General features: G+C 41.3%; 1 protein-coding gene across 3 annotated transcripts in view; it reads left to right on the forward strand.

The window, feature by feature from the left end:
• The window catches only part of ARHGAP22 (Rho GTPase activating protein 22), a 129196-nt gene that overhangs the window by 94411 nt on the left and 8227 nt on the right, over positions 1-26558 (forward strand). For all 3 annotated transcript variants that reach the window (XM_063434679.1, XM_063434680.1, XM_063434681.1), the window contains 2 exons: positions 7351-7730; positions 21753-22120. In XM_063434679.1, the coding sequence (XP_063290749.1) occupies positions 7351-7730; positions 21753-22120 (748 nt within the window). The remainder of the gene's footprint in view (positions 1-7350; positions 7731-21752; positions 22121-26558) is intronic.

The raw sequence follows: 26558 nt of genomic DNA on the forward strand, positions 1-26558 counted from the left end.
AACGGGTCTAAACATTGCTGTTTGTTTGCAATAAAATGTGCTTTTTGGCTATCACCTTGAGTGCCTGGACCACTACTTTATTATAACTATTCCTTAGTCTTTCTAAAGATACCCCCACTGGCCACTTTTAAGATGGCTACTAGAGGTGCATCTTGGGGCACATTTGGTGTTTTAACCCTCTGAATGGAGGCACTAAACTTTCCTCGTAAAGATGCATTGATTCAGTGCATTTCTATGAGGAGAAGCTGATTGGCCAAGGCTGTGTTTGTTAAGGAGGCAGATTCGGGGCAGAGCTAGCACAAACCAATCTCCGCCAATCCAATGATTTCCTATAGGAAAGCATTGTGATTGGCTCAGATCACCACTTCTGATGATGTCAGCCAAACAGGCAGATCAGGGGCGGAGACCGCAACAGCAGACTGGAATAAAGGTAAGATTTTACTGTATTTAGGGGGATGGAGGGGGTGATGGGATTTTTAACACTATAGAGTCAGGAATATATGTTTGTGTTCCTGACCTTATAATGTTCCTTTAACATTTTGGATAAGCTTTCAAAATGAGTTAATATTTTTGGACAAACTTTTCACTTTGCTGTCACTTCCTCCCAGCGTCATGCAGAGAGATGGCGCGGAAGGGAGAGGAGGCAGCTGCAGCTTGAGGGGAGAGGAGCACGAAGAGCTCCAGACCCTTTCACTCCCCCCAGCAGGACAAGGACTCCAAGCCACCCTCCTGGACTCACAAGGTTAGCTAACAGGAGGGTGGCTGGAAATATTAAAAAAAATCATGTGTGTGTCAGGCTGTGTATCTTTGTGTGTGTGTATATATATGTGTGTGTGTATGTGTATGCTTCTGTGTCTGTGTGTGCGCACACATCTGTGTCAGTGCCTCTGTGTGTCAGGGTGTGTGTTTTTATGTCTGTGTGTGTATCTGAGTCATGGTGTGGGCATGTATCAATGTTTGTGTGTATGTCAGTGTGTATCTGTGTGTATGTGTCGGTGTGTATCTAGATGTGTGTATGTGTCAGTATCTATGAATCTGTGTGTATGTGTCTGTGTGTATCTGTGTGTGTAAGTGTCAGTCTATATGAATCTGTGTGTGTGTCTGTGTGTATCTATATGTGTGTAAGTGTCAGTGTCTATATGAATCTGTGTGTATGTGTCTGTGTGTATCTATATGTGCGTATGTGTCAGTGTCTATATGAATCTGTGTGTATGTGTCTGTGTATTTTTTTGCATCTGTGTGTTAATGTGCATGAATATCTGTGTAACAAAACACACCCCTGCATTCAGACTAAAAAAATATATATATTCAAATACACCCCTTCACTCAAACACAAATACTTCACTCAAATGTACATCCACATTTAAAAGTGAACATTACGGGGCGGAGCCTGGACACCATACCGAGCAGACGTGTCTAACACGAGCTCCAACCGAGCGGGCAAAAACTGGGCAAAAAGCGGGGGCAACATGGCCCAAAGTTCATCACGGGTGCACCACCCACGTCGGGGGTGCCCCGCTGAATCGATAGACACTACCCCGAGGCCCGTCGGGGCAGGGAGCACGGAGATCCAGGCGCGGCCTACTGAGGCAGGGGAGAGGCGGCCGCTCTCCTCGGCACTGAGGCCCTCCAGTGACTTGACTTCAGCCTGCCCGCCCCCCCCCCCGGACCGGTGGGGGTGATCCCGGTCCACCAAGCGGAGACGACCCGACGTGGGCCGAAGCAACACAGGCCAGCCCGTGGGCAAAGCGCGAGCACAGAGCTCCACTCAAGATGTCGGAAATCGGCTGCTGAGAGCCCCACCGATGCTACACATGATGTCCTGGCGAAGATTGCCAGACACTTTGAAGAGTTTTGGCAGCGGCTAGAGTGCAGACTACTTCAGCCTGCCCCACCTCACAGTGATGACCTTACCAGGCAGGACCCACGACCAAATAGCCGTCCAGCAGCCAAATACCAGGACACCCGATCGACACCACGGAAGGCGCAAAAGCCCCGACTGCCGCCGGGTCACCCTCGCACAAGGCGCAGGCAAATCGGTAACAGGCAGCAACACAGGGGGAATCCCCGTGCAGCAACGCGGAGTCCAAGACGGAAACCCCAGCGCACACTACAGCACCCCGGTCCTAACCAGCCGGGAGAGGGAATACTGCTGCAGCGTGGAGAATACTCTGAGAGGAACCCAGCGCGTAACCAACTGAGCACCGGCATGGCCCGGATTTTGAGACAAAGCAATGAAATCCAAGCGATGCCCACTGATGGGCTCTCTCACTGGCTATCGGGACAATACCTGTCGGGTATAGGCTGACCTACCTGCCTACGGAGGGTGTGGGCTGAGTGGGGCCACATGGTGGGACTCTCTGCTATTAACTCTTCCCTCACCCAATAGCTTATTATTTAGTATTTCTCAGTTTAGCAGTTAAACGTGACAAATTATCAAGCATATGACTGCACCTAACTCAAGTGTCAGCTACTATAACCTGTTAATGTTCATACTGTATGTTGTTAATCTCCTGACATAATTCGATAAGCCTGTTTATATTGCACTAGTTAAGCAATGTTTAATCGTATCTAACCACCACTATATACACTAGAACCACTGTACGTTTTCTGACTCAAGCGTGACGACCCCACCATGACCCATCACAACAGACATACAAAGCTAACCTGTATTTAGCATGTTTATAAACTTAAGTGTCCCCAGCCTGTTTTCCATAAAAAAAATAAAAAAAAAGTGCTGTTTATTTCTGCCATGACAATGTATGCCATTATAATGCCTGTAATTGCTGCCGTGGCGCTACAGGTACCTATGTTATGTAATCAAATGCACAAGAAAAATAAATAATAAAAAAAAAAAAAAGTGAACATTACATTCAGACACACCCCTGCAATCAAACGCAAACAATACATACAAACACACCCCTGTATTAACCCCTTAACGCCGTTACGGCGTTCTATGCCGTCGCGCTTTAAATGGGCTTTAAAGCCGTTGCGGCGGCATGGAACGCCGTAACGGTTTAAGCCCCCAGGAGCCAGCAACTACTCACCTCCGCCGCGATCCTCTTCTGTGGGGCTGCCTGAGAGCCCAGGCAGCCCCCCTCCGGCAAATGAGGCCCCCGGGGGCCATGTGATCGCTCTCAAAGAGCGATCACATGGCCCCCTATAGCTGGCTATGGATCTGCCAGCAGGGGGACTGTTTGAAATATCAGACAGTCCCCCTGCTGGTAGGAGGTGTAAAAAAAATAAAATAAACATGTTTAAAAATAAATTAAATATATTTTAATATATATATAATATGTATATATATTATATATATAATATATATACATATTATATATATGTAACGTCATGCAACGTGTATTTTAATATTAATATAAGTATATAAATTAATATTAAAATACACTTAGAATGACGTTACATATATATAATATGTATATATATTATATATATATATATATAATAGATGTACATATATATATTATATATAAATACGTATAATTAAAATAATAAATAAATAAAATAATAAAATAAATAAATAAAATATTGAAACAAAATTTAATATAAATTATATATGCATATGTAATTTCATTCTAACTGTATTTTGTTATTAATATATATATATCGGTAACAAAATACACTTAGAATGACATTCTATATATATCTATCGTTGTATAAAATACAAATAACCGCAAATATATATATATAGATAAATACATATAATTACAGAAAAGATTACATTAGTATACACGTAGAATTTAAATACCTATAAATGCATATATATTAAAATTCTACATGTATATTTAAATAATCTTTTAACGTAATTATGTGATTTGATTAATTAAAATTTGATTGACATGCCTGACAACACAGGGAGAAAGTGCAGAGAATTTAATTCGCAAGCACTATATTTGACCCTGTAACTCTCCAAGACACCATAAAACCTGTACATAGGGGGTACTGTTTTACTCGGGAGACTTCACTGAACTCAAATATTAGTGTTTCAAACTGGTAAATTGTATTACAACAATGAAATTTTAAGTAAAAGTGACGTTTTTCACATTTTTTACAAGCGAACGGCACTTTTATGGTCTATATTATTGTTGTAATATGTTTTACGGTTTTAAAACACTAATATTTGTGTTTAGTGAAGTCTCCCGAGAATAACAGTACCCCCCATGTACAGGTTTTATGGTGTTTTGGAAAGTTAGAGAGTCACATATAAGGCTTGCATTTCATTTTTTTCACATTGAAATTTGCCAGATTGGTTATGTTGCCTTTGAGAGCGTATGGTAGCCCAGGAATGAGAATTACCCCCATGATGGCATACCATTTGCAAAAGTAGACAACCCGAGGTATTGCAAGTGGGGTATGTCCAGTCTTTCTTAGTAGCCACTTAGTCACAAACACTGGCCAAATATTAGTTTTTTGCTTTTTTCACACAAAAACAAATATGAACGCTAATTTTGGCCAGTGTTTGTGACTAAGTGGCTACTAAAAAAGACTAAACATACCCCACTTTCAATACCTTGGCTTGTCTAATTTTTCAAATGGTATGCCATTATGGGGGTAATTCTCTTTCCTGGGCTACCACACCGTCTCAAAGGTAACATTACTAATCTGGAAAATTTCAATTTGAAAATGGAACGTTCTATATTTGACCCTGTAACTTTCCAAAACAACATAAAACCTGTTAATGGGGGGTACTGTTGTACTCGTGAGACATCGCTGATTACAAATATGCGCATTTTTTTGCAGTAAAACCTAACAGTATTATGACATTCACAGCTAAAATGGCAGACGGAAATACAAATTTAAAAAAAAATCTTATTTTCTCACTTTTTTTTATTTTATTCATAATAAATTATGTTCCATATATGAATAGTTAATGATAGATTAAAGCCCTCCTTCTCCTGAACAAAATGATATATAATAAGTGTGGGTGCATATAATTTGAAAGAGGGGAACTACGGTTGAACAGACATATAGCGCAAATTCCAGTTTTTGTTTACATTTTGTTTTGATCAGAACGTGCACTATTGACTCCGTCCTGAAGGGGTTAACACACAAATGTATACAAGCATCCCTTCAAACACCAACTTGTACATTACACTATAGCGCCAGTAAATGCTGCAGCGCTGTACAGATATTCAACCTAGAAATTTTTACTTGGGTGCCTTGGCAAAATACTGAAATATTAATGGCGCCTTGAACCTAAAAAGTTTAGGAACCACTGGTTTAACCCTTTTGATGCTGGAAGTGTAACTCTAGCAACATTATTGGGGCCACTAGAGTTCCGGGTTGACAAATGTCAATTCTGTGCATTCATTGGCTGAAGTGATCAGCTTCATCTCTTCAGCCAATGAATGGGACGGCAGGATCAGCATCCAGCTTATGCAGCTCTGCAGCAGCCGGATGCTCGTCGCCCATAGAGGATCCTTTGCGCTCGGCAAAAGCCCAAGTGAAAGGGCAAACTGTTGCAAAATGGTTTCCCCACTACTGGAACACGCGCCATGGTACTCCTGGCATCATAACCATTAGATTGGGCTGTAATGGTTTTGATGCTTGGAGCAACCCTTAACCCCTTAAGGACACATGACGTGTGTGACATGTCATGATTCCCTTTTATTCCAGAAGTTTGGTCCTTAAGGGGTTAAAGGCAGTAGCCAAAACAGGTTTGTTCCTTTTAAATGCTGTAACAAAGTATATCTGAACATAAGGCTGTTAAGTGTTCCTCCTCCAATGTATTGCTTTTGGACTACAATGGGCCAATTGTAGGCCCAGGTGTAACAGGCACTGGCTCAGCAGGAACTGAAGCAACAGAAGAGAGCTGATCAAGGTCCTGTGAGCAGTAAGGCTTGGTGGACCTCTATAAAAAATTTTTTTTTTTAATTAAACAAATAATGTATGAAAGTGCATGGATGTGGCTGTGATTCTGTATTACTGTGTTTCTGTGTTTAATGATAAACTCCCTAATTTGGTATCCTTTAAATAAAGCAATCTGACTGCCACGTAAGAATATCAAATTAGGGAGCCATCTACTGTCATCTTTGTTCTGTTATCTATATACATGAAGATGGCCCGCTATCCATTTACAGATATAGCAGTAAGCCCTAGTGTGAAAAATAAAATAAAAAAATCCTGACCCCCTGGTCTAGAGGTTCTCTGTCAAAATAGATAGGAGCCAAAGGAGTGTCACTGCCATCATTGACTTTGCAGTTTGTGGCATACTGCCAGTATATTGCCGCCACAGATTCCTTTTTTTCCCAAATAAAACCGCTCCAATAATCCTGAGTGAAATATTGCAAGTATCGCATATCGCCTCACACTTGAGCCAAGGCTTAATGCTGGGAGTAGAACTGTTAAATGGAAGTACATGCATCAAATTTATACAGTCAGTAAACTCATCCTTTGTGCCTGAGCGATAATTGAACTCTTATATCTCCAGGTACAGAAAAGTATAACAATTCTTAAACACCCCAAAGGTACCCCCAAAATACATGGAAACTAAGCAAAAGTCACATCCCCGGATAACCCTGATCTGAGTGACCATCATATCCAAAAATCTCTCAGATCGGTACGGTAGTTTTTAATCACTGTTGCAGGGAAGTTTTGACCTACCAAAAGGCCAAAGCCCAAAATAGTTCCAGAGAAATTGTGGCAATGGCCGGTCTCTGTTTGCGGGATTTTATATGAAAACCACATAAGTTATCTGAAATCTTTCAATTGTAGAATGCTCCCCTTGTTCGGTATTTCATAACTCCTGAACGCCGTTTGTGTAGCTAGTCGGGAACTTGAACGGGCAGCAGGTCGATCTTCACTGGCGTTCGTGTGAATGCTTTGCGGAAGTCAGTTCCAGGCACTCGACGACAAAGTCACGCTGCCTGCTTTCAGGAGACAAAATGGCCACCATCCATTGTCTCGACCACCTGCGTTCGGTTGCACGAAATGGCGTCCACCCAGTGGAGCATTCTATTAATTATTTCCTTTGCCGTTTTTTGTACAGGATACTTAATGTTCCAAGTTCTAATGAGGTTCTGTGGTAGTCTTGGTTCGGGAACCGAACCAGGTGGAAATGAACAAAATAAAACTAATATAACTCCCACTAAATAAGTCGAAACAAGTGATGGGGCTATTCCTTAACACAGTTAATTCTACAGTTACCTCAACTTCATTACAGCTATACTGTGAGTGAGCAGGTCGTCTTCATTGATATGGGGGTATATGTATATTCAGATATTTTAATGTAGTAGAGTGTGAGCTCTTTCTGTATATTTGGACAGTCTCTTTAATTACAGAGAGTACCCTAAGCAGACTTTTATTTGAATATCCACTCTACTTTTCTTTTCTAAGGTGCGTCTCTGATCCAGCATTTAATGACTTTTCTGATCAGTGAGAACCAGCAAGTTTTCCCAGTGATAAAATCGGATGCTGCAGTGTGTTCCACGGGACAACAAATTGGCAGTGCAGAGTGGCTTCCATCAGGTTGCCCTGCAGAGTGTAAACAATCCCTAGACTTGCCACGAACTGTGGAGCCCATTGTTAATGGGAGTCGTGAACAAACACCAGCAAAAAACCAAATGTGGTTGAACTGGAAGTCCTCATTCAGGTCATCTACCACCAAACAGGGTTCCTCAAGTTCTGAGATCCCCAATCTGCCATCCAGTGGTGCTTGGCTGCTAAACGGACTTTCTTCTCTGCGAGGTCATCGTAGGACATCTTCAGGAGAAAGGGTGAGACATGTTTTATATTTACATCTGTGATGATCAATATTCTAATCTTAAAAAGAGAAAGAGACTAGTTAGGGATTAAAGAAAACTCCTCCCCCTTCACAGTCCCTATACCCCAAAGAGACACTTATTCATAATATAATGGCAAAAAAATGCCCGTATAGAACTAACATGAAATATAGGAAAAATAATAAATTTTTATTAATCCCACTTAGGGAAACAAATAAAGAATCAGTGGTATATCACACAGTGATGAACTCAAATAAATATTGGTGTATCAAACAGTGATAAACTAAAATAAATATTTACAGGAGTCGTCTAGAGTTTGCTGTGCAGACTCTGCACTTTTATACTGGTACTGACCAGCTACTAAAAGTAGGTTTCTAGGGCAACTAGAGCATATATTGACAGGGGTTGTCAAGAAATTGCTGTACATGCTCAGCATTTACGTACTAGTAATAGTCAGCTACTGAAAATAGGTTTCTAGAGTAGACAGTGTATCGAAGTATCAATGTAGTTAGCAACAGTGTCTAAATAAACCACAGTGGCTCAATTGGTGTGCTGATTGTAGCAAAATCGTCAGGAGAGTAAATACGTGATTTATTACTAGCCGGTCCCTCCAATATCAGAGTATACAAGAAAAAACAATTATACTCATAGAGAGAAGTAATTGAGTAGGTAGATATTAATCCTACATAGAGGGTAAACCCAAGGGCTAAAACGGCTGCTGTATTCCCTTAGTAAGTGGCCAGAATACGTAAAGGGAATAGCTCCGTAATAAGTCACTTGGTCGGTCCCCTCCATGGCTAAGTATAACGGAAAAGCCCAATCAAATATGCTTTTACAGTTAACCCAATTAGAAAGGGACAGAGGGTATGGGTATGGGAGGCTTAGTTGTCTCACCGAAAAAACTCATAAGGTGAGACTATTGGCATACAAAAAAGCTTCGCTCCCTAGTAGGTTTACTTTCTCAGATTACAGCTTAAGTGCTAGGTACACTAAGGTAGCGAAAAAATTAACCAATTCCCTAAGTCCCAAGTTCCCCAATCAGAGTTGAAGCAATTCTTTCTTGCTAAGTGCTAACGCAAACAGGATAACTAGACTGCCTGAACTAAAATATAGACCATGTGGTCGCGGCAAGAGCTCAACGCGCGTTTCGGCGCTACTGATGCGCCTTTCTCAAGAGCTTACCGGCCTGGTATCGCGCCACAATTTTAAACCCCCATAAGCTCCGCCTCCTGGTCTCTGACGTCACCGAAATATGTGATTTACGTCAGTCTGGTGGGCGGGGAATAGGTAGGTGAGTGGCAGGGACATCCTCACTGCTGGGGAATGGGTGTAGATTAACCCTTTAAGTCCCTGTTCGTGCAGGAGGATGTTAGTTAAAATAAATCCTAAGGTAGGATATATTAGTAAAATATAGAAATCTATATTTCAGATAGAGCTGGTTGTATTATGTGCATACAACAAAGTGTATGGAATACGTAATTCCAACAAAGCAAAGCAAAACGATGCAAAGGAATGCAGAGAATGTGGAAAGTAAAGAAATAAATAAATAAATAGGCAGACAACGCTTGAGTGTTGTTGAACACATTGAGAGGGTATACATTCATATATCCAACTTCACAGTAGGAGCCAATGGTTATTTTTGCATTGGTATACTGTATTGGTGGAGGCCTGATCTTAGTAGTGTGGATACCACAGAAGCTAGCAATTCTGTATCGAAGCATATAGAGTAAATACAGATTATTGATATGTTAGTATGTTAAGAGATGAAATATTGGTAATATAAATAATCAATAGAACAAAGGTGATGATGATGCACCTGGAGGAAATGTTTCTCAGTGAATTAAAGTTAGAAGCTCATAGTAAAATGAGTATTAAGAGGTACTGATGTTTTAGATAAATGGGGCAAATGAAAAGCCTTCATTTAGACCTTTTGGTTGCAGAGTCTTGAGTCTATATATCCAATAGCTTTCACGCTGCCTTAAGAATCTGTCGTAGTCCCCCCTCCTCTTATTTCGTTTCACCAATTCAAGTCCACAGAAGCGTAAACCCTGGGACTTACTTGAATGGTGTTTCGGTAGTGAGTTTGGGTGACCTGACGTGCTCTTTAATCCTTTCTTTAAAAGGACGGAAGGTCTTACCCACGTATTTTCGGTCACATTCGCAGGTATTGAGCCAAGTCTTCAAATTTGGACGTGGTAGTTGGAAATGGCTGGGGAATAAACCGGTAACTGGCACTTTTCAATGCGGGCGTTGCGTCGCCTGCAAATATATTAGACGAGACTCAAAGAAAGTATCTGATAGCGAGAATAAACAGGTCTTTAACGTGACATCATTTTTTAACTGTAACACCTCTGGCCTGGTATACCTACTTACCTGCGAATGTGACCGAAAATACGTGGGTAAGACCTTCCGTCCTTTTAAAGAAAGGATTAAAGAGCACGTCAGGTCACCCAAACTCACTACCGAAACACCTATTGCTCGCCACCTTAAGGAACACCATTCAAGTAAGTCCCAGGGTTTACGCTTCTGTGGACTTGAATTGGTGAAACGAAATAAGAGGAGGGGGGACTACGACAGATTCTTAAGGCAGCGTGAAAGCTTTTGGATATATAGACTCAAGACTCTGCAACCAAAAGGTCTAAATGAAGGCTTTTCATTTGCCCCATTTATCTAAAACATCAGTACCTCTTAATACTCATTTTACTATGAGCTTCTAACTTTAATTCACTGAGAAACATTTCCTCCAGGTGCATCATCATCACCTTTGTTCTATTGATTATTTATATTACCAATATTTCATCTCTTAACATACTAACATATCAATAATCTGTATTTACTCTATATGCTTCGATACAGAATTGCTAGCTTCTGTGGTATCCACACTACTAAGATCAGGCCTCCACCAATACAGTATACCAATGCAAAAATAACCATTGGCTCCTACTGTGAAGTTGGATATATGAATGTATACCCTCTCAATGTGTTCAACAACACTCAAGCGTTGTCTGCCTATTTATTTATTTATTTCTTTACTTTCCACATTCTCTGCATTCCTTTGCATCGTTTTGCTTTGCTTTGTTGGAATTACGTATTCCATACACTTTGTTGTATGCACATAATACAACCAGCTCTATCTGAAATATAGATTTCTATATTTTACTAATATATCCTACCTTAGGATTTATTTTAACTAACATCCTCCTGCACGAACAGGGACTTAAAGGGTTAATCTACACCCATTCCCCAGCAGTGAGGATGTCCCTGCCACTCACCTACCTATTCCCCGCCCACCAGACTGACGTAAATCGCATATTTCGGTGACGTCAGAGACCAGGAGGCGGAGCTTATGGGGGTTTAAATTTGTGGCGCGATACCAGGCCGGTAAGCTCTTGAGAAAGGCGCATCAGTAGCGCCGAAACGCGCGTTGAGCTCTTGCCGCGACCACATGGTCTATATTTTAGTTCAGGCAGTCTAGTTATCCTGTTTGCGTTAGCACTTAGCAAGAAAGAATTGCTTCAACTCTGATTGGGGAACTTGGGACTTAGGGAATTGGTTAATTTTTTCGCTACCTTAGTGTACCTAGCACTTAAGCTGTAATCTGAGAAAGTAAACCTACTAGGGAGCGAAGCTTTTTTGTATGCCAATAGTCTCACCTTATGAGTTTTTTCGGTGAGACAACTAAGCCTCCCATACCCATACCCTCTGTCCCTTTCTAATTGGGTTAACTGTAAAAGCATATTTGATTGGGCTTTTCCGTTATACTTAGCCGTGGAGGGGACCGACCAAGTGACTTATTACGGAGCTATTCCCTTTACGTATTCTGGCCACTTACTAAGGGAATACAGCAGCCGTTTTAGCCCTTGGGTTTATCCTCTATGTAGGATTAATATCTACCTACTCAATTACTTCTCTCTATGAGTATAATTGTTTTTTCTTGTATACTCTGATATTGGAGGGACCGGCTAGTAATAAATCACGTATTTACTCTCCTGACGATTTTGCTACAATCAGCACACCAATTGAGCCACTGTGGTTTATTTAGACACTGTTGCTAACTACATTGATACTTCGATACACTGTCTACTCTAGAAACCTATTTTCAGTAGCTGACTATTACTAGTACGTAAATGCTGAGCATGTACAGCAATTTCTTGACAACCCCTGTCAATATATGCTCTAGTTGCCCTAGAAACCTACTTTTAGTAGCTGGTCAGTACCAGTATAAAAGTGCAGAGTCTGCACAGCAAACTCTAGACGACTCCTGTAAATATTTATTTTAGTTTATCACTGTTTGATACACCAATATTTATTTGAGTTCATCACTGTGTGATATACCACTGATTCTTTATTTGTTTCCCTAAGTGGGATTAATAAAAATGTATTATTTTTCCTATATTTCATGTTAGTTCTATACGGGCATTTTTTTGCCATTATATTATGAACAAGTGTCTCTTTGGGGTATAGGGACTGTGAAGGGGGAGGAGTTTTCTTTAATCCCTATCCAGTCTCTTTCTCTTTTTCATATCCATATTTTAGGGTTATGCCCTTATACCCTGCAACCGAACCAACTCTAGTGAAAGGTCTTTTGACCCTACACTGGCTGTTGAGTCTCTGTTGATAATATTCTAATCTTGCATTTACTTAAAATATTCTTCTGAGACGGAATCCATGATCTAGTTGTTTTATGTATTCAGTAGTTTAATTCTGCATTTCATAGAGGAACTAGGTAATTTAAAATGTTAGTCTTGTAGCTCTTCAGTTCATTTGACTGCCAAACTACTTTGTGCTGCAAGTACTACAAAATATCTTGTTAAAAAACGTTAGTTTAGCATGAAGATTTTATTAGCCATCATAGTTCTATAGAGGATCGTTTGTTAGTTGACCACAGTGGCACAAGTGACAAGTCCCCTGAAGAATGTGCAAACTGATATAGCAAGAATGCCACCTGTAGTTTTACTAAACTTGAAGGTGTGAGCACTGTCCTGTGAAGCACGGGGAGTACAAAGTCACTTGTCAGAATGGTGTCTCCACTTATTGCCCTCACTCATTTAAAGGATGTGTCTTACTACTGGCTGTAGATGAGTGTTGAGGCGCTTGGCCACAGTGGGTATATTTCATATCTTGCTATATTACTGATTTCCAGTTATCTCATTATTGTTGCTAGCACTAGAGATTTTCTTGATTTCATAGCTTCCACAGCTGGAAACTGGCTTTAGTTACTTTGCTGATGTTTACAGATGTTAAATCCGGGCCCTAGGAACTTTGTAAATCTATGCACTGTTACTGAATCGACTATTAGTGTCTCGCCATATTACTTGTCCATGAACATGGCTTGCAGAGTCGGTAGTATATGTTGTCTGCAAAGAAAATTAAAAATAGAATCTGATTTATTTATTTAAAAAAAAAATTGAAAGAAAAATTAAGAAAATGACATATAAAAATAGAAACTTGCCAGGATAAATGCTGAGATATGTTAAACTGCTTCTACCAGTCTATCTGTGGTGAAAACACAGGGTGATGACAGATAAAATCATCGCTCTGTATATGAGATGCAGCAGACTCCAATCAGAAAATGATTTTATAGTTTTTAAATCCCAACCTAAGGATCAGCAAGATAGAACTTTAAAATCGAGGGTGGTTACATGTGGAAAAGGGATTTTCTACAATTTTTCCATATAAAAATAATATAAAAACAAACTCTGATTTTGTAGCTATAATAATTTTATTTTTAATGACTGTTATCCTTTAAGACCTTAAACTGAAGGTCTACTCGGTCAGCATCATTACATACAACATGATTATGCTGAATGCACTCAGTGCTTCTCCTATTTAATGTTTTTCATAGAGAAGCTTTCGATTAGAGCACTGCATTAGCGGTACATGTTCCCTATGTCCCAATGCTTCTATCTGTTTGTGTACCTTTAAATGGTAAAGTAATGATTGGTCATTGGTGTTAAACTTATACAAAACCTCACAGGGAGGTGGCACTAGACTGGACTAGAGGGAGATTAATTAGATGAAATGAAAGGAGATATAGGGAAATAAAATACAGTAAAGGATATTGATGAAATGGGAGAAGGAGCAAGAAATAGAGGAAAGCGAGACAAAATGGGTAGAAATGGGGGAGTTGTGTTTGACCAACACATGCAGCATCAAACCCATCAAAACTCTCTACAGCAGAGTTCAGAATACTGGAGGGAGAGTAGAATCATTTAATACTGAAGGTGTTCGTGTTTACCTTGCAATAAAAAAGAAAAAGTAATGGGGAGGGGAAGTCATTGTTTACTTTAGGAAGGCAACTTTTTTTTTTTTTTTAGCTGGAACATTTTCTGTGTTAAAATAATTCTTATTTAAAAGCCAGTGACATGACTTTAAATTAAAGTGTTCACTGCTAAAACAAGCATTCTAGAATCTTGACATTGAATGTCAAATAGATACTATTTTTCTAAAATATTTATGGTTATTCTAAAATGTTTCATGTCCGTATAAAAATGTCTCAATAAATAAGCCACTTCACAAATACAGATTAAGTTTACAAAAAAATATTTTTATGGTAACTTGATTTTCACGTTTTGTTTTATTGCCATTTGGAATATAGACTAGACTAGGATTTTAAAAAAATAAATGTTTTTTTTTTTTTTTTAAATCAACTTGAGCAAGCCTTGAATTGACCTGGATTTTTTCTTTGCTTTTGTGGGGATCGGAAGAAATAGATTTTGACCTGATAAAACTGGGAAACGTAGGAAGTGTTAGCTGAGGTTAGTATGGAATGGATGGAACAATAGGGATCAGCACTACCATCTGAAATGTTAGGGCCCCCGAATGTGCCCACAGGGGTCACCCCCCATTCGACCAAAATCTTGCAAGCACATAGAGCTGTGGTCAGTGAATACCTGCACCACAAGGCCTTGTAGCCAGCACAGCATCTTGCAACACAGATATACAATAGCATGAAAAGAGGCACCAATATATTTTTACTAGAAAATGTATTTAAAAAAATTAAAGGACCATTACCATAATTACAATAAACTTCAGCTTATGAGTAAAGGGGGTGTTGTGTGTGGGTATAGTGGATTTAGTGTCTTTTGTAGATGATGTAGTGAATGCAGGGCTGGCGCTACCTGTAAGGCGGACTAGGCAGCCCCCAGGAGCGCCGGCCCCCCTCATGCTGCAGCCGCCCGAGCGGATCAATTGAAAGGGGGGGATAAATTGATAGGGAGGGGGATAAATTGAAAGGGAAGGGAGGGGAATTGAAAGGGGGGGGGGGATAAATTGAAAGGGAAGGGGGGGATACATTAAAAGGGATGGGGGGAATAAATTGACAGGGAGGGTGGGGGGATAAATTGACAGGGATGGTGGGGGGATAAATTGACAGGGAGGGGGAATGAGAGTGACAACAGGGGAGAAGAGAGTGACAACAGGGGAGAAGAGAGTGACAACAGGGGAGAAGAGAGGGACAAGCAGGGGAGAAGAGAGGGACAAGCAGGGGAGAAGAGAGTGACAAGAGAGGGGGGGAGAAGAGAGGGACATGGGGGGGGAGAAGAGAGGGACAAGGGGGGGGGAGAAGAGAGGGACAAGGGGGGGGGAGAAGAGAGGGACAAGGGAGGGGGGAAGAGATTGACACCCATCACACACACACAATGCACCCCTTACACACAGAAAAACACACAATGCATCACACAAACAGACACACACACACAAGCAATGCAACCCTTACACACGATGCATCCCTTGCACACACAGAAACGCACAATGCATTCCTTACACACATTCAATGCACCCCTTACAGACGCACACACTGCATCCCGTACATACACAGAAACATACCTTGCAGCCCTTACACATACAAACACAGATTCACACAATGCATTCCTTACACACATATCAGGACATCCCCTACACATTCCACCCCCTGTGAACAAACTCATTGGTGAAACATGAAGGTGGACCCTGGGACCCAGACTTTGAGCTGTGTAAAGGGCCCCCAAAGAATGGAGCTGCTTCCCGTTCTCCCAGAACATTGATTTTTGTGACCACAGTTACAAACAGCCTTCAGAGAGGCTGTTCTACACCAGACCAGTGGAGCCAGACTGCAGCTAGAGCCCATCATCATCCCCATCTGGTTGTAAGTAGGCAATCTAGCATATTATTCGTGGCACTAATCTCTAATTTACCTCACATTAACCCCTTAAGGACCAAACTTCTGGAATAAAAGGGAATTATGACATGTCACACATGGCATGTGTCCTTAAGGGGTTAAAGAAACACTATAGTCCCCAGAACCACTTCAGCTTAATGTAGTGGTTCTGGTGTCTATAGCCTGTCCCTGCAGGCCTATTAATGTAAACATGGCGGCACTGCAGCACTGGCGTTAGTTAACATGGCAGATCATATGGATGGGGCATTGTGATGTCACATGGGGGGGGGGGGGGGGCGGCAAACTTTACTTTTGCCTTGGGCGGCATAAATCCTTGCACCGGCCCTGAGTGTATGTTTATAGGGAATACAGTGAGTGTGTGTGGGTATAGGGAATACAGTATGTGTGTATTGTGAATGTAGTGTCAGGTTGTGTGTGTGTGTGTGTGTAAAAGTTTGTAAGAACAATCTCTAGTACTAAAATCCATTTGTCCGTTACCTACTAATAAAAGAGTCTCTTGCACTAAGTCTGAGCGTCAGTCTGGACACAATTTATAGCCTTGTGTCTTCGTTTGCGTAAAAAATTATGCAGAGGAGGATTACTTCTTATGGTCACCTTTGTCACGGTGTCATTTGAACATTGAGATTTATGCTAGTATTCGCTCAGTAATATCTATCACTATCTGTAGTCGCATCACTTTATTATAATGGTTTCTAAATGAAGTCACTTAGTAATTGTATTTTCTTTAATACAGTGCTTGACAAATTTGCTTGGAATCTAGGAGCCGGCAAAAAAAGTTGGGAGCCAGGGTTTTCAATGTCAAAAATACAATTCTTAGAGACACTATAGTCACCTGAACCACTACAGCTTTATATAGTTATTCTCGTGTCTATAATCTGTCCCTGCACACTTTTCAATGTAAACCCTACCTTTTCAGAGAAAAGGCAGTATTTACATTGCTGCCTTGTAACACTTCTCTCAATCTTGAGAAAGATCTAATTGAGATTGAAACATTGCACTTTTTCCAATAAAGTCTGCTGCAAAATGTACCTCTGAGTGCCTGTACCACAACTTTAACTATTACGGTGGTGAGAGCCAGCCCCAGGTCTGGTAGCACCAGGATCCCAGCAAGAGTGCAGTATTCAGTCTTTCTTTGTAACACTTCTAGTGACAGTCACTCAGGCGGCCTCTGGTGTGCATCCTGGGTCAGGGCTGCACAGTGCGCAGCACCTATGTTTAGCGGCGTAGAAACGCTGAACGTTTCCCATACAGATAAATTGATTGAATGCATCTCTATGAGGAGATGCTGATTTGGCGCAGGGTGGTGTTTTGCCACACATGTGCAATAGCCTCCCAATGCTTTCCTATGGGAAAGCATTGGATTGGCTCAGATTATCAAGATTGATTATCGCAGTCATGGAGGCAGGGCCAGCTGCGGCAAGATCAACACAATGTTGGGAAAAAGGTGAGTAAAAAACCCTTTCCCATGTGATTGGAAGAAGACTGGTCACCTAAACACACTCATTGACTGACACGCACTGACTAATGTGCACTGATGGGCAGCCAACCACGTCGGGGGCTGAATGGGCCAACAAGTCCCAGGCGCCAGGACAAAAATCCTAGTCGCCACAGCGACTTGGTGCCTGGGATTTGTCGAGCCCTGCTTTAATAGTATTTTGGTTCGCATTTGGCATGACTTCTATTTTTACGCTAGACAAATGTATGCGTATGTATTGCTATACACAGAATACTAGTGCATATAATAACTAGACAAACACATTAAATGGTAGGCTTTTTTATTTTTCATGGTTGTCAAAAATACAACTTTTGATTCATGCACGTTCACATTTTTCAGAGGAACACCATATAATAATATTGAGCACTGACTCATTTGTGATTTTCTTTTTATTTAATTATAATTTTTTAATTCAGTGAGTTTGTGTTCTCAGTAGTATTGTTTGCTTGACTAAATTGTGATATTATCTGTTAATCTGGTTTAACCTTGCTAGGGTAGGGGTGCGGGGGGGGGGGAGGGGGGAGGGTCATGTTTTAAATGCTTTTAGGATGGAAGCATTACTTCCATGATATGGATGTGTCCTTTACTGAAGCTCAGACTCTGGCTGTGCCTATGTCCGCATGTGACTGTGCTTCAAATGTGTGTCTGTGCAAGCTTGCCTTTTGGCATTGTCAGAGTAACACAAGTTGAGTTTGTCACTCACTGCTGTTATTTAAACCCTCTGGTCCTATCTTTCACTTCTCTTTCTTCGTTGTTCCACCAGTAAGCGTTTTATCTATTTTTCTTTGTAATTATCTTCTCTAGTAACCTGCTTGTCTAATTATGTAGCGTTTTATATACATGTGTAGTAATGGGTGAGGAGTTCCCTAAAATGAACTTATCCCATTCAACTAATAGATACTATGGTGATATATCATTTTGCCTGTAGAAAACTGCATGGTTTACTGTATTATGCTTCCAAAGTGGAGCTGTGATTACAATGAAAGGCTCCCCCACCCCATACTTTGATGTCTAGCACTGAACTTTGACTAGTCCTAAACATGATTTTTGTTACTTCTGCTGGGGGTTAAGACCATCCACTATAACAGGGGTAAGCAACCTTTGGCACTCAAGATGTTGTGGACTACATCATCTCCCCTGATGCATTGCTATCAGTATGGCTGTGATAAAATGATGGGAGATGTGCGTAACGTTGCTTACCCCTACACTGTAAGGTCAAGGCCTTTGCATCTTTCCTACTATAAAACTTGGTAGGAAACTGACGAATAGCTGAAAGATCTAGCAATCTTGACAGTGTTTGGCCAAGTCCAAAGAAAACTTATAGATGGCCACTGACTAAAAGCAATGGTAGTATTACAAAATAATGCACGCATAGTAGGGATCGACTGAGATTGATTTTTTTAGAGCCGATACCAATATACTGTGAACTTTCAGGCCGATAGCCGATAACTTACCAATATTCTGTACATTTACCATTTTGAAAAAAAACTAACTATTTCTAAAGGTAAATGCACAAAATATACATGCCATGTGTAGTGGATGCAGTGTGTTTAGACGGGAGCTGTGTGTGTTTGTGTAGTGTGTATATAATAATTATTATTATTATTTTATTATTTATATAGCGCCAACAAATTCCGTAGCGCTGTACAATGGGTGGACTAACAGACACATAATTGAGGTCAGACCATTGGACATACAGGAACAGAGGGGGTTAAGGGCCCTGCTCAATTAGCTTACATGCTAGAGGGAGTGGGGTATAGTGACACAAAGGGTTAGAGTAGGGGAATTAAATAGTTTGTTAGAGAAGGGTTTATTGAGTGCTTGGTAGGTCATTTTTGACCGTTGCAGGAAAGGAGTCATGGGGTGGGGGATGAGAAGCCTGCTGACAGTTTAATTGATACGCTTTAATGAAGAAGTGAGTTTTCAAAGATTTTTTGAAGGAGTGGAGGCTGGGTGAAAGTCTTATTGAGGAGGGAAGGGAGTTCCACAGAATAGGTGCAGCCCTAGAGAAGTCTTGAAGGCGAGCGTCAGAGGTGGGGATCCGGGCAGAGGATAGGCGTAGGTCTTGGGCTGAGCGCAGGGGTCTCGCCGGGACATACTTGTGTATGAGGGAGGATAGGTATGTTGGAGCAGCATTATGTAGGGATTTGTAAGCAAGCGCCAGAATTTTGAATTGGGCCCTATATCTAACTGGAAGCCAATGCAGGGACTGACAGAGCGTGGAAGGCGTGGGAGGTGCGACTGGACAGGAAAATAAGCCTCGCAGCCGCATTCATTATAGATTGCAGCGGTGCAAGCTGGGAACATTTAAGACCGGTGAGAAGGGGATTGCAGTCGAGGCGAGAGAGAACAACAGCATGAACCAGTATCTTAGCTGCGTCTGGCGTTAGATATGGGCGGATGCGCGCTATGTTATTGAGTTGGAAGCGACAGGATTTGACTATCGATTGGACATGGGGAGTAAAAGAGAGGTTAGAATCGAAAAGAACCCCTAGGCAGCGAGCCTGTGAGGTAGAGGTGATAGTAGCGCCGTTGACTTGGATGGAGACAGACACAGGAGTAGCAACACTTGAGTGAGGATAAACTAGAAGTTCTGTTTTGGACAGGTTGAGTTTAAGGAAGTGAACAGCCATCCAGTTGGAAATAGCAGAGAGGTAGTCAGAAACACGAGTCAAGGTGGGTGGAGAGAGATCAGGGGAGGACAGGTAGATTTGTGTGTCATCTGCATATAAATGATATTAATGATATATAATGAATGCAGCGTGTTTGTGTAGTGTGTGGGTAGTGTGTGTAAAGTGAATGCAGTGTGTGCGTAAAGTGAATGCTGTATATACTAAATGCAAAGTGTGTGTATTTGTGTAGTGTGTGTATAGTAAATGCAGTGTGCACTACACAAACACACTGCATTATATAAACACTACACAAACACACGCACACTGCATTATATAAACACACTGCATTATATAAACAGTGTGTTTGTGTAGTGTGTTTATATAATGCAGTTTGCATTATATAAACACTCTGCATTATATACACACTACACACACTGCATTATACACACACACTGCATTATATACACAGTGTGTTTGTGTAGTGTGTTTATATAATGCAGTGTGTTTGTGTAGTGTATGTGTATATAATGGAGTGTGTGTGTTTGTGTATCTATGTAATTGAGGGGGCATTTTTTATGAAAACCTTTTTAAAAAAATATTTTTTTAAATATTTAATTATTTATTTTTGTCCCCTTTCCTTGCTTCGATCCCTAACGCATAGTCTATATTACATTTAATCTTTATTTAAAGGATCACTATAAGGTCAGGAACACAAACATGTATTCCTGAGCCTATAGTGTTAAAACCACCATCTTGCCCCCCTGGGCCCCTCATGCCTTCATAAATGTAGCAAAATCTTACTGTATTCAAGCCTGAAGCTGTAACTCTGCCTGCTGTCTGCCTCAAAAAAAAAACAAGCAGTCTGCTGACATCATCAGAAGTGGTAGCCTTATCCAATCACAGTGCTTCTCCATAGTATTGGCTGAGACTGACAAAGAGGCAGATCAGGGGTAGAGCCAGCATGATTCAAACACAGCCCTGGCTCATCAGCATCTCCTCATAGAGATGAAATTAATCAATGAATCTCTATGAGGAAAGTTCAGTGTTTGCATGCAGAGGGAGGAGATACTGAATGTTTGGATGCGTTTTAGGCAGCCATGACCCTGGAAGGATCTCTAACAGCCATCTGAGGAGTGGCCAGTGAAGTTATCACTAGGCTGTAATGTAAACACTGCATTTACTCTGAAAAGACAGTGTTTACAGCAAAAAGCCTGACGGTAATGATTCTACTCACCAGAACAAATTCAATATGCTGTAGTTGTTCTGGTGACCATTGTGTCCCTTTAAAGGAAAACAGCCCTCATTTGTATTGTGATGAAAAGTAAACATAGGAATTGCTGGCCTTTTAAACAATAGGGGACTTTTTTTGTAAATGGTAAACTGATTAATAGATATGTTGGTTGGTTTCAGAGAGTTAAGGAAGAGTCTGTGAAATAATCTTGTCAGGTGGAGGGGAGAAAGAGGACAATAAATATGTCCGTGTGCTTCCAGGAAACTAATAAACAAAAAGTATAGGTTTACTTTATTAGAAAGCTATAATAGAGTACAACACTGAAGGGAAATCTCTTGGCAACATTTCCAAAAGTATATGAAACCAAGTAGGTTTTTAATACATGTTGTAATATCCTAATGTGGGCTTTGTAAAACGGGCTTCAACATGTCACTAATGCATGCTGCAGTTGTATTTCATACCAATTTATTATCAATTGCAAAATGTACCATATAACCTAATCACTTCTATTTCTCACAAGGACTCAGTACAGCGTCTATCAACGTATGACAATGTCCCATCCTGTCCGCCATCTCTGCACAACAGCACTTGGTCCTCCTCCTGTAATGTATCTGTAACAGACTCTCTGGGCAGTTGCTCAGTATGCAGAAGTCAAGTATCCCAGGGTTCTGAGACTGGATGGCAGGATTCTCCTTCACAAAGCCAAAGGGGCACCATATGCCTCGTGGACAGCACTGAGAGGTTGGAGATGTGTGTGAGCAGCAGTGAGCACAGTGATGCACTGACTTCAGGATCGGTAGAGGCCTGGGACACATGCCACCGGATGGTGACCGAGATGAAGACAGAGCTAAGTAAACAGAGGCAGGAATATGAAAGTAGAATACAAAGGTACGAAAACTACACTTTTTCTTATGGCATACTGGCTTTCGCCTCCAAGTGTTTATCCATCTGATTTTCATAATTCCAATTCCCTTTCACTGTAATCTGTTTAGAACATGTTCAGTATTGGCAACAGCAGACGTTTGTGACATAATTGTAGTTAAATCCAAATTGAATTTCTACTAGAAATTACTGAGTGTAACAATGCAAAGACACGCTGTTGAGTTTTATTTTTTCATTTTGCTCCTTTCATACCCTAACCTCCGTGACTGTTCTTTTCTGGATCTCGTATTTACCTCTTCCACCATTTGAGTGTCTTCTGCTATCAATCTATCAGATTGAAAAAGAAAGAAAAGAAAAGAAATGGAGCCAGAGTGTTACGCCTCTCCTAATGGGGGATAAAGGATAACCCCATGTGGCATTAAATGAAAAGAGAAAGAGGATGGAGAGGGTAACCTAAACTTCTAGATGTTCACAGAAAAAAAATATATATAAAATATATAAACATTAAAAAGCACAACCTAAAAATAAACATTTTAAAAAAACATAAAAAGGAAGACTAAAATGCACTCACAAACATAGGAATAAAAAGGCAGGGTATAACCAGTCCTCTTCAAGTGCTTCTTTTCTTCTCTTATATAAAGATGAATGCTTGAAACAAAGCACAAAAAAGAACATAGTGTATAGCTGTATAGTATTAAAAATAGCTTTATTGTATGCACTTACAAAATGACAGTGGTAAAAGGGCTCAGCAAATCAAACTCAATGTCTTCCCACCAGGAACAGATATAACCATCAGGATATGGAGACAAGGTAGATTTAGAAAGTCCACAATTAAAAATTCAGTAATAGAATAAAGCTTGCCACCCTACGCGTTTCGTCTGAATGACTTCGTCAATGGCTTGTGGCAACAATACAAATATAACACACACACATACACTTTAAAGGACCACTCTAGTGCCAGGAAAACATACTCGTTTTCCTGGCACTAGAGTGCCCTGAGGGTGCCCCCACCCTCAGGGACCCCCTCCCGCCCGGCTCTGGAAAGGGTAAAGGGGTTAAATCTTACCTTTTTCCAGCGCTGGGCGGAGAGCTCTCCTCCTCCGATCTGCCTCTTCTCCTCCCCGTCGGCTGAATGCTCACGCGCGGCAAGAGCTGCGCGCCCATTCAGCCGGTCACATAGGAAAGCATTCATAATGCTTTCCTATGGACGCTGGCGTGCTCTCACTGTGAAAATCACAGTGAGAAGCACGCAAGCGCCTCTAGCGGCTGTCAATGAGACAGCCACTAGAGGACATAGGGGGAAGGCTTAACCCATTCATAAACATAGCAGTTTCTCTGAAACTGCTATGTTTATGAAAAAATGGGTTAACCCTAGAAGGACCTGGCACCCAGACCACCTCATTAAGCTGAAGTGGTCTGGGTGCCTAGAGTGGTCCTTTAAATACCCAGCCAGAGAAAACTTCAATAAACATGTAACCAATCCTAGAAGAGTCTTTCAAATCGATCCACCTGAAAGTAAACCCGTCCGTCAGACTTCGTTTTCTTTTCGCGCTTCAATTTCGTGCTTGCGTCCCAAGCCTCATTCTCGGATAACAACCGGAAGTGGCAAAGAGTCTGTGCTGGAACGCAAATGCGTTCCACTTCTTCTGGAAGCGGCAACGAGTCTGTATTGGAACGCAAATGCGTTCCACTTCTTCTTTATGCTCGGACATTGGAAATTGTAGCCAGAACTTCTAAATTTATATTGGAACGCAAATGCTCTCCAGAGATGGAAAAAGTCCATCATATAAAAACAGATTGATCGTAAAAAGGAAAAAAGAAAAAGAAAGACCAATATAAAAACAAAACTATAAAACAATCATATTAAAACAAAAATAATCATAAATAGTTAATACACATAAACCATATTTTATAGGAAACAAGCCATATCAAAATCTACATTCATACCATCAGGTTGCATTGTTTTTAAAGTATGAATCCAATAGCCTTCTCTCTGTCTTAATTTAAGTACCAGATCACCACCTCTTTTATCCAAAGACACCTTTTAAATCCCAATACATGAAAAAAATATTGGGATTGAAATTTTGACACCTGTTACAGTGAACGGGAACTGAGTGGGTTAATAATTTATTTTTGATATTATTACAGTGCTCTAAAAATCTTTTTTTCACTGGTCTAATTGTCCATCCAACATATTGAGTTCCACATACACATGTTAGAAGATATACCACATGTGTAGAATTACATGTGATGTGTTCCTTAATTTAAAATTTCTTTTTAGTTTTTGAACTACAAAACTAATACATTTTTTGGTTCTTATGATGACAACTTTTGCATGAGCCACATACTGGCCATTGGGCACACCGGGCAAATGCCCGGTGGGCTGCGATGGCCGTGGGGCCGAGGCCGGCAGGGGAGATCACAGGATCTCCCCTGCCAGTCCCTGCAGGGCCAGCGCTACCTGAGCACCGGCCCTGCTGTGTGCCTCCATGGACAGGTGGGGAGATCAAAGATCTCCCTCACCGGGCCACAGGCACTGACATGCGGCCGCCGGGAGGGAGGGAGGACGGCAGGAGAGAGGACCGGCGGAGCTCAGGCCAGCTGCAACCGCGGCAACGCTCAGATCTCGCGAGAGTGAACTCTAGCCTGCAGGTTTAAATTTAAATAACACACACAGCACCCAGACACACACAACACCCTCAGACACACACACACACACAACACCATCACACACACACAGCACCCTCAGACACACACACACACAGCACCCTCAGACACACACACAGCACCCTCAGACACACACACAGCACCCTCAGACACACACACAGCACCCTCAGACACACACACACAGCACCCTCAGACACACACACACAGCACCCTCAGACACACACAAACAGCACCCCCAGACACACACAGCACCCCCAGACACACACACACACAGCACCCCCAGACACACACACACAGCACCCCCAGACACACACACACAGCACCCCCAGGCACACACACACAGCAACCCCAGGCACACACACACACAGCAACCCCAGACACACAGCGCATCCAGACACACAGCGCACCCCCCAAACACACACAGCGCACCCTCGCCCACACATTTACAGCGCACACACACACACACACATATATATATATATATATATATATATATATATATACACAATAAACAATACACAAGATCCAGCGCACTCTCCTATCTACTAAACAGCAACTTCAATGTTGACAGATTTCATTAGTTTTTAAAAGTTTTTTTAAAAACACCTAATCTAGGCAAAAAAAAATTATAATGGGGATTTAGTTACATTATATGATCATACATTGCATACGCCTGCCACAACGTCAATGTACCCCATCTTTGGCAGTTCCTACTCTAACAGTCTAATGTCTGCTCTTATGAGATTAACCCACTTACTTGGGAAAAAATTCCATCTGAGGCTCTCTGCAGTACAAGGCTAAATAGGGACCTGAGATGAGGCACCTGTAACAGGGAGGGGTGCAAAACCAAGGAGTTGGCTATATATATATATATATATATATATATATATATATATATGAAACATGGGGGATGGTTGCACTCACCTGAACATGCTTAAATGGGGTGCTGCTGGGGGCCATATTATACAATACACAAGATCCAGCGCACTCTCCTATCTACTAAACAGCAACTTCAATGTTGACAGATTTCATTAGTTTTTATATATAATATATATAATATTTTATATATAATATAAAATAACCCTCACTGAGTTAACAGACAAAGACAATTAGAAACCTAGAATGTGACAGCAGATAAAAACACCCTCACACACAGCGCCCCTCACACATACAATACGTCCAAATATATATACACACACACACTACAGCTCCCCTCACACTGCACCACTACACACATGACGCTCCAGATACACGCTAGATCCCTTACCCTATATGCACTCTTAATCCTCTACACACACACACACAATCTCCTATACACACTCTGGGTCTTTTACACAGTAGATATCCTACACACACACTGCACCACCTACACACACACTGCATTCCTTGTCAGCAAACACATACAACATTCTCTAAACACACCCTCTCTACAACCCCTTCATACACTACGTCACCTATACACACACACTACAGCCCATATGCACACACTCTCTACATCCCCTATAACACTATGCCCCCTATACACACACTCTCTACAGCCCCTAGCCACACATATTACACCACAAACACAAATTAAATTGACCTATTTACACAATACCACACCACACTCTACACACATGCAATCCTACAAGCAGGCTCCAAACATATGCACCATGCACCATGCACTTTCCTGGCCCTTTTGTCCTCTGGTATCCCACTTGTGGAGACACCAGAGACAATTTAAAAGCAAACTCAGTGCAAGCATGTTATTAAATTTGCTTGCGCTGCGCAGAACAAA

This window comes from Pelobates fuscus, chromosome 10 (genome assembly GCF_036172605.1).
Source record: "Pelobates fuscus isolate aPelFus1 chromosome 10, aPelFus1.pri, whole genome shotgun sequence".
NCBI lineage: Eukaryota > Metazoa > Chordata > Amphibia > Anura > Pelobatidae > Pelobates > Pelobates fuscus.